The 10,232-nt window shown below is 44.7% G+C and overlaps 1 protein-coding gene across 7 annotated transcripts in view; it reads left to right on the top strand.

The window, feature by feature from the left end:
• The window catches only part of bahcc1b (BAH domain and coiled-coil containing 1b), a 123,159-nt gene that overhangs the window by 55,078 nt on the left and 57,849 nt on the right, over nucleotides 1-10,232 (top strand). For 5 of the 7 annotated variants that reach the window (XM_090217469.1, XM_036960705.2, XM_036960707.2 and 2 more), the window contains exon 4: nucleotides 9,848-9,964. The exons of the other annotated variants lie outside the window; for them this stretch is intronic. In XM_090217469.1, the coding sequence (XP_090073595.1) occupies nucleotides 9,848-9,964 (117 nt within the window). The remainder of the gene's footprint in view (nucleotides 1-9,847; nucleotides 9,965-10,232) is intronic. 7 annotated transcript variants of the gene reach the window in all.

Here is a 10,232-nt window from a genome sequence, read left to right as displayed (position 1 = left end):
TCAAATGTCTACTGTTTGATTATTATCTGGTGCTTCTGTCCCCAACCAAGGATGGCCTACAGCAGCACCTAGATCATCTGAACATATTCTGTCAGACCTGGTACCTGACAGGAAATCTCATGACAAAAATTATGGTGTTCCAAAAAAAGGTCCAGTTGCCAGGAACACAAATACAAATTCCATCTAAACACTGCCCTAGAGCCCTAGAGCACACAAAAAAATGACACATACCTCGGCATAAACATCAGCGCCACAGGTAACTTCCACAAAGCTGTGAACGATCTGAGAGACAAGGAAAGAAGGGCCTTCTATGCCATCAAAAGTAACATAAAATGTGATATACCAATTAGTTCCTGGCTAAAAATAATTGAATCAGTGATAGAACCCATTGCCCTTTACGGTTGTGAGGTCTTGGGTCCGCTCACCAATGAAGTATTCAACAAAATGGGACAAACACCAAATTGATGCAGAACTCTGCAAAAAATATCCTTAGTGTACAACGTAAAACACCAAATAATGCATGCAGAGAAGAAATAGACCGATACCCGCTAATGATCAAAATCCAGAAAAGACCAGTTAAATTGTACAACCAGCTAAAAGGAAGTGATTCCCAAACCTTCCATAACAAGCCCTCACCTACAGAGAGATGAACCTGGAGATGAGTTCCCTAAGCAAGCTTGTTTGGCCCTAAACAGAGAACAGTGGCAGAATACCTGACCACTGTGACTCACCCAAACTTTAGGAAAGCTTTGACTATGTACAGACTCAGTGAGCATAGCCTTGCTATTGAGTAGGCAGACATGGCTCTCAAGAGAAGCTCAAGAGCAGGCTATGTGCTCACTGCCCACAAAATGAGGTGGAAACTGAGCTGCACTTCTTGACCTCCTGCCAAATGTATGACCGTATTCCTTCAGATTGCACAGATCCACAAAGAATTCTAAAACAAACCCACATTTTTTTGGTGAATTTCTCCCCAATTTCGGGGTGTCCAATTGTTTTTAGTAGCTACTATCTTGTCTCATCGCTACAAATCCCTCAGGAGAGACAAAGGTTGAAAGTCATGCATCCTCCGATACACAACCCAACCAAGCCACACTGCTTCTTAACACAGCGCCATCCAACCCGGAAGCCAGTCGCACCAATGTGTTGGAGGAAACACTGTGCACCTGGCACCCGGCACAGGAGTCGCTGGTGCGCGATGAGACTAGGATTTCCCTACCGGCCAAACCCCCCCCTAACCCAGACGACGCTAGGCCAATTGTGCGTCGCCCCACAGACCTCCCGCTCGCGGCCGGTTACGACAGAGCCTGGGCGCGATCCCAGAGTCTCTGGTGGCGCAGCTGGCGCTGCAGTACAGCGCCCTTAACCACTGCGCCACCCGGGAGGCCCCAAACAAATCCAATTTTGATGAACTCCCATTTCTATTGGGTGAAATACCATAGAGTGCAATTAAAGCAGAAAAATATGTGATATGTTGCCACAAGAACAATTTGCACATAATATGACATTTGAAACATCATTATTCTTTTGGAACTTATGTGAGTGTAATATTTACTGTTAATTGTTATTGTTTATTTTACTTTAGTTTATTTTCTACTTCACTTGCTTTGACAATTTTTGCATATGTTTCCCATGCCAATAAAGCCCATCAATTGAATTGAATTGAGAGAGAGAGACCATCGAGACAGAGAGACAGATAGAGAGAGAGAGGGGAGAAAAAGAGAGAGGGAGAGAGAGGAGAAAAAGAGAGAGCGAGAGAGAGGGGAGAGAGAGAGGAGATTGAGAGAGAGGGAGAGAGAGGGGAAGCGGGAGAGAGGAGAAAAAGAGAGAGAGGAGAGAGAGCAGAGAGAGAGGGAGGAGTAAAAGAGAGCAATTTAATCTCTGTGTGGCTCACCTTTAAAGTGTGTGTGTGTGTGTGTGTGTGTGTGTGTGAACAAGTGCACGCACACATACATACACTCACTCACTCACTCACTCACTCACTCACTCACTCACACACACACACACACACACACACACACACACACACACACACACACACACACACACACACACACACACACACACACACAACAAATGATGGTTTTGAAGAATCCAATCCAGGGAGCCCCAGTAGGCAGATTGCCATCTGGCTTCAGTCCAGAGAGTGGAGCACAGCTAGCACAGAGAGGAGAGCCTGGACACTACATACACACACACTAAAACACCATACTCGCTCACATACACTCTCAGTCAAACACCTGTCCTTGTCCCCACAGATTATAGTTTATATTGACAGAGTTCTCAAACTGTTCTGGCAGGTACCATGTCTCCATTTCTCTCCCTCTCTCATTCCCTCACCCTCTCTCTTCCCCTCATCTCTCATTCTCCCCCCTCTCTCTTCCCCCTGTCTCATTTTCCCCCTCTCTCATTTTCCCCCTCTCTCTCTCTTCCCCCCTCTCTCATTCTCCCCTCTCTCTCTTACCCCTCTCTCATTCTCCCCTCTCTCTCTTCCCCCATCTCTCATTCTCCCCTCTCTCTCTTCCCCCTCTCTCATTCTCCCCTCTCTCTCTTCCCCCATCTCTCATTCTCCCCACCCTCTCTTCCCCCTCTCTCATTTCACCCCCTCTCTCTTCCCCCCTCTCTCATTCTCCCTCTCTCTCATTCTCCCCATCTTTCTCTTACCCCATCTTCTCCCACTTTCTTTTCCCTCCTTCCCTCTCTCCCCCCTCTCTCCCCCTCACTCACTCACTCACTCCCTCACTCACTCACTCTCTCTCGCTCTCTCTCTCTCTCTCTCTCTCTCTCCTCTCTCCCCCATCTCTCTCTCTCTCCTCTCTCCCCCTATCTCTTCCTCTCGCCTCTCTCTGTCCCCCCTCTCTCCCCTCTCTCTCTCCCCTCTCTCTCTCTTTCTCTCGCTCGGCCCCCCCTCTCAATTACATTTCAATTTCAATGGGACTTTATTGGCATGGGAAGCATATGTTTACATTGCCAAAGCAAGTGAAATAGTTAATAAACATTAAATTAACTATTAAAAAAATGTACAGTACACATTACTCTCACAAATGTTTGTTAAAGAATGAAGACATTTCAAATGTCATATTATAATTAAAGTAGAAAAGGGAAAATAAATTAACATAAATATGGGTTGTATTTACAATGGTGTTTGTTCTGGCAACAGGTCACAAATCTTGCTGCTGTTATGGCATACTGTGATATTTCACCCCATAGATATGGGAGTTTATCAAAATTGGGTTTGTTTTAGAATTATTTTTGGATCTGTGTAATCTGAAGGAAATATGTGTCTCTAATATGGTCATACATTTGGCAGGAGGTTAGGAAGTGCAGCGTTTTGTGGACAGTGTGCGCATAGCCTGTCTTCTCTTGAGAGCCATGTCTGCCTACAGCGGCCTTTCTCAATAGCAAGGCTATTGCTCACTGAGTCTGTACATAGTCAAAGCTTTCCTTAAATTTGGGTCAGTCACAGTGGTCAGGTATTCTGCTACTGTGTGCTAACTGTTTAGGGCCAAAGAGCATTCTAGTCTGCTCAGTTTTTTTGTTAACTCTTTCCAATGTGTCAAGTAATTCTCTTTTTGTTTTCACATGATTTGGTTGGGTCTTATTGTGTTGCTGTTCTGGGGCTCTGTGGGGTCTGTTTGTGTTTGTGAACAGAGCCCCAGGACCAGCTTGCTGAGGGGACTCTTCTCCAGGTTCATCTCTCTGTAGGTGATGGCTTTGGTCTCTCTCTCTCTCCCTCCTTCTCTCTGTTTATCACCATTAGTTTGTGATTGCCTCTAGATTGCTGATGGAGCCTTTTGGGTAATTGTTGCCATTTAGATTCAATGGTTGTTAAAACACACACACACACATACGCTGAGTGGGACCAGCATGTTGGTGGTTTTGTGCATCTGAGGAATGTGGAGGATGAGTTTTATGGAGTGCTGTTTACTTTGGCCACCACCATTAAACGTTTAACTGCTGCCAATTAACCAGCTGGGAAACCAACTGTGAGAGGGCACATATACACACATATATACACACACACACACACACACACACACACACACACACACACACACACACACACACACACACACACAACGTGTGTTTGTGCGTATGTACAGTGGGTGTACTTGTTTGCATGTGTTTGATGTGTGTGTATGTGTGGTTTGTGTGTTGTGTCTGCTGCATGGTGACAGAAATGTTTGGTTTACACATAAATATCCCCTCACCCCCTGCTGAGGCCTCCGCTATCCCAGGATACAGTTCAATGTCCTTGGAGGCAAGGAGTTTAGTGGACCGGCCATTTACCTACAGCTGACGCCCTGGGAAGAACTGTGTGTGTGTGAAAGGATGGGTTGAAATGTATGGAACGCCATTTGGATCTTTGCGAGTCAAAAAAGATACACGTCAAATAAGCTTGTTGACCAATCAGGACCTGAATATGACTGCACGTCACATAGTCCTTTAACATGTTCGTATATTTTTACGTAGGTATTACACATTAAGTTCATTGTCACTTAGATTTCATATGTCACAACGATTCACCGATACGTATGCTATGATGCTGGTAAAGTTTTGTCTCACGCACCTACCGCTGTCGCACGAGCGCAGACACACTTCCCCAAGCTCTGGACAGTGCTGGTCATAAAAAAATCTAGCTAGCTAATGGATGCAAACAATGTTCTTTCCCAAAAACATAGCAAAACAACATAATGTGTTTCAGTAGCTATAGTTAGCCAGATAACTACTGTATCTAGCTACAGTTGAAGTCTGAGGTTTGCATACACCTTAGCCAAATACATTTAAACTCAGTTTTCCACAATTCCTGACATTTAATCCTAGTAAGAATTCCCTGTCTTAGGTCAGGAAGGTGAACCTCCATCCCAGTCTCAAATCTCTGGAAGACTAAAACAGGTTTCCCTCAAGAATTTCCCTGTATTTAGCTCCATCGCTCATTTCTTCAATTCTGACCAGTTTCCCAGTCCCTGCCGATGAAACACATCCCCACATCATGATGCTGCCACCACCATGCTTCATTGTGGAATGGTGTTCTCGGGTGATGTGAGGTGTTGGGTTTGCGCCAGAAATAGTGTTTTCCTTGATGGCCAAAAAGCTCAATTTTAGTCTCTTCTGACCAGAGTACTTTTTTTTCCATATGTTTGGTCTCTCACATGCCATTTGGTGAACACCAAATGTGTTTACTTATTTGTTTCTTTAAGCAATGGTGTTTTTTCTGGCCACTCTTCCGTAAAGCCCAGCTCTGTGGAGTGTACGGCTTAAAGTGGTCCTATGGACAGATACTCCAATCTCCGCCGTGGAGCTTTGCAGCTCCTTCAGGGTTATCTTTGGTCTCTTTGTTGACTCTCTGATTAATGCCCTACTTGCCTGGTCTGTGAGTTTTGGTGGGCGGCCCTCTCTTGGCAGGTTTGTTGTGATGCCATATTCTTTCCATTAAAATAATTGATTTAATGGTGCTCCGTGGGATGTTCAAAGTTAAGGATTTTCTTAGAACCCAACCCTGATCTGTACTTCTCCACAACTTCGCCCTGACCTGTTTGGAGAGCTCCTTGGGTTTCATGGTGCTGCTTGCTTGGTGGTGACCCTTGCTTAGTCATGTTGCAGACTCTGGGGCTTTTCAGAACAGGTGTATATATACTGAGATCATGTGACAGATCATGTAACACTTAGATTGCACACAGGTGGACTTTATTTAACTAATTATGTGACTTCTGAAGGTAGTTGGTTGTCCCAGATATTATTTAGGGGCTTCAAGACTGGACTACAGGACTGTTTTGCTATCACAGACTGCAATGTTCCGAGATTCTTCCGATGGCATTGAGGAGTACACCACATCAGTCACTGGCTTTATCAATAAGTGCATCGAGGACGTCGTCCCCACAGTGACTGTACGTACATACCCCAACCAGAAGCCATAAATACAGGCAACATTCGCACTGAGCTAAAGGGTAGAGCTGCTGCTCTCAAGGAGTGGGACTCTAACCTGGAAGCTTATAAGAAATTCCGCTATGCCCTCCGACGAACCAACAAACAGAAAAAGCATCAATACAGGGCTAAGAATGAATCATACTACAGCGGCTCTGATGCTCGTCTTATGTGGCAGGGCTTGCAAACTATTACAGACTACAAAGGGAAGCACAGCCGCGAGCTGCCTAGTGACACAAGCCTACCAGACTTGCCTAAACTATAAGACTACTAAACCACTTCTATGCTCGCTTCGAGGCAAGCAACACTGAGGCATGCATGAAAGCATCAGCTGTTCTGGATGACTGTGTGATCACGCTCTCCGTAGCCGACGTGAGTACGACCTTTAAACAGGTCAACATACACAAGGCTGCGGGGCCAAACTGGCAGGTGTCTTCACTGACATTTTCAACATGTCCTTGATTGAGTCTGTAATACCAACATGTTTCAAGCAGACCACCATAGTCCCTGTGCCCAAGAACACAAAGGCAACCTGCCTAAATGACTACAGAACCGTAGCACTCACGTCCGTAGCCATGAAGGGCTTTGAAAGGTTGGTAATGGCTCACATCAACACCATTATCCCAGAAACCCTAGACCCACTCCAATTTGCATACCGCCCAAACAGATCCACAGATGATGCCATCTCTACTGCACTCCACACTGCCTTTTCCCACCTGGACAAGAATAACACTTATGTGAGAATGCTATTCATTGACTACAACTCAGCGTTCAACACCATAGTACCCTCAAAGCTCATCACTAAGCTATGGATCCTGGGACTAAACACATCCCTCTGCAACTGGATACTGGACTTCCTGACGGGCCGCCCCCAGGTGGTGAGGGTAGGTAGCAACACATCTGCCACACTGATCCTCAACACTGGAGCTCCCCAAGGGTGCTTGCTCAGTCCCCTCCTGTACTCCCTGTTCGCCCACGACTGCATGGCCAGGCACGACTCCAACACCATCATTAAGTTTGCTGACGACACAACAGTGGTAGGTCTGATCACCGACAACGACGAGACAGCTTATAGGGAGGAGGTCAGAGACCTGGCCGGGTGGTGCCAGAATAACAACCTATCCCTCAACGTAACCAAGATAAGGAGATGATTGTGGGCTACAGGAAAAGGAGGACCGAGCACGCCCCCATTCTCATCGACGGGGCTGTAATGGAGCAGGTTGAGAGCTTCAAGAACCGTGGTGTCCACATCAACAACAAACTAGAATGGTCCAAACACACCGAGACAGTCGTGAAGAGGGCACGACAAAGCCTATTCCCCCTCAGGAAACTAAAAAGATTTGGCATGGGTCCTGAGATCCTCAAAAGGATCTACAGCTGCAACATCGAGAGCATCCTGACTGGTTGCATCACTGCCTGTTACGGCAATTGCTGGGCCTCTGATCGCAAGGTGCTACAGAGGGTAGTGCAAACGGCCCAGTAAATCAAGCTTTCTGCCATCCATGACCTCTATACCAGGTGGTGTCAGAGGAAGGCACTAAAATTTGTCAAAGACCCCAGCCACCGCAGTAATAGACTGTTCTCTCTACTACCGCATGGCAAGCGGTACCGGAGCGCCAAGTCTAGGACAAAAAGACTTCTCAACAGTTTTTACCCCCAAGCCATAAGACTCCTGAACAGGTAATCAAATGGCTACCTGGACTACAGAAATGGCTACCTGGCTACCTGACATTGTGTGTCACCCCCCAACCCCTCTTTTACGCTGCTGCTACTCTCTGTTTATCATGTATGCATAGTCACTTTAACTATACATTCATGTACATACTACCTCAATTGGCCAACCAACCAGTGCTCCTGCACTGGGCTATCTGCATTGTGTCCCGCCACCCACCAACCCCTCTTTTAGCTACTGCTACTCTCTGTTCATCATATATGCATAGTCACTTTAACCATATCTACATGTACATACTCAGCCTGACTAACCGGTGTCTGTATGTAGCCTCACTACTTTTATAGCCTCGCTACTGTATATATCTTTTTACTGTTGTTTTATTTCTTTACTTACCTATTGTTCACCTAATACCTTTTTTGCACTATTGGTCAGAGCCTGTAAGTAAGCATTTCACTGTTGTTTTCGGCGCACGTGACAAATAAACTTTGATTTGATTTGATTCATAGCAAAGGGTGAATACACCACTTTTCTATTTAGATTTGTTTTGAATTTTTTGAAACAAGTAATTTTTTCCATTTCACTTCACCAATTCAAACTATTTTGTGTATGTCCATTACATTAAATCTAAATAAAAATCTATTTAAATTACAGGTTGTAATGCAACAAAATAGGAAAAGCGCCAAAGGGGATGAATACTTTTGCAAGGCACTGTATACCCAGAGAACAGCTCTTACTGCGGGAATCTGAAACCACTGATTTGAGCCACATTTTTTTTGTACCAGTCAACCTACTATGTGTATTGAACACTTTTCCAGAGGAAAAACAATACAATGTGGATGTTTTGGAGTCTGAGAAGTCCGAGGAGGAAGTTGGGAAAAAAACACTTGTAGACTAATATCCAATTTCATTGATCTCCAATCCTTAGGTAAAGCTTTACCGTGCAATTTGATTGACAATACGCACAATAGGCTGAATGGTCAGGTCCCTGATAAGAGCTACAACGCTAATATTTGTGTAAACCCTTCACAGTTGTGTTCTGTGGGTGTCACCAAGTAGACTAATACCTAATTTTATTGCTCCACATTACACACTCCAATATTGTTTAACATTACCTAGTCTAAATATGCCATGATTCCACCAATTGTAATCTTCTGTCAGTTTCAAAGAGGGACTTTAATTTTGAAGGCCAACCGCAATTCCACTATTGTGGCTAATCCTTATTGTGGTTAGCTTCACAACACATAACCCAGTCCAGTCAAGCCTCACTAGCCAGAGGAAGCTTGTTGGCTGCTTATAACATTAGCTTTGGGCAACAGGGTTAAGTAACATGATTATCCCCACCATTTACAGCTAGTTATTTTCATGAACTGAAGTTTAACAACATGTGGCTACCTAATACTTACTCACATGGATTCCTAAATCATTGCTAAGAATATTGAAAATGACTGAAGTTTCTCCTGGTCATTGTTTTCAGGCTGGTTGGATTTGTGCTAGCTAGGTACCAAGCTAAAGCTACTAGCTAGCTACTCCAGAAGTTGCTAATAACATATGTATCAAAGATATTTGGTTACATTTGTGATCCTGCGCGTTTGATCTTATTTCAAATGCACACACAGACGTTTTCCCATTCAGTCAAACAAATAATGGCTTATTACTAACGCAGTATTGTAAACACATCGTTTGTGGCAGGTGTGTGCTTGTTTGCAGACTTTTATTTTTTGTAGAGCTTTGACAGTACTTGTGATCGTAGTGGTGGAGCTTGGCTTGCACGTGCAAATTCAGCACACACAACATTCTATAATAGAATTGTGTTATTTACCCTGTCAAATGAAAAGCTTATTTGACACATCAAATAGTGTTATTTGACGTGTATTGTTTTTGACACACAAATACCCTAACGGCGTTCCAAAGAAATGGGTTATAGGCTGAGCATCCTGAAGAGAAAAACACAGACTTGTTTTGTATAAGCAAAGTCCATCCTGAAAAATACCCATCTCTTGTCAGTTACTCTCTGGTATTGTTGTTGTCACCGCTGTATCTGCTGTAAATTATGGGGATAATCATGTTGGTGGCATTTAGGCCTAATGTCAAAATTACATTTAATTTAACATCTCTCTCTCCCCCTCCCTCCCCTGTTTCACTTCCACCCTCTCTCTAACTCTATCTCTCCCACTTTCTTTTGGTCTCTCTCCCTCTCTTTCTCTCCTCGCTCTTCTTATATCTCTCTCCCCCCTCCTCACTCTCTCTCAGGGTATCCCCGGTATTCAGGAGGTCTGACTTCCCCCTTTCTTCCCATGAGCTCCTTGGATCACCATAGCAACAGCAGCATTCTCTACGGACAGCACCGCTTCTACGACACTCAGAAAGGTGTGTGTGAGACAGAGAGAGAGGTGTGTCAGAGAGAGAGGTATTTAAGAGAGAGAGAGGTGTGTATGTGTAACAGTATAGCTTCCATCCCTCTCCTTGCCCCTACCTGGGCTCTGCACACATAGACAATAGTCACCCTTGAAGCATCGTTACACATCGCTCCACAAAAGCCGCAGCAAGGGAAACAACTACTTCAAGGTCTCAGAGTGAGTGACGTCACCAATTGAAATGCTATTAGCGCGCACACTCTGCTAACTAGCTAGCCATT

The sequence above is a fragment of the Oncorhynchus mykiss genome, chromosome 23 (assembly GCF_057628025.1).
Source record: "Oncorhynchus mykiss isolate SJ-2025 chromosome 23, ASM5762802v1, whole genome shotgun sequence".
In the NCBI taxonomy this organism is placed as follows: domain Eukaryota; kingdom Metazoa; phylum Chordata; class Actinopteri; order Salmoniformes; family Salmonidae; genus Oncorhynchus; species Oncorhynchus mykiss.
This window is presented reverse-complemented; position numbering and strand designations above follow the sequence as displayed.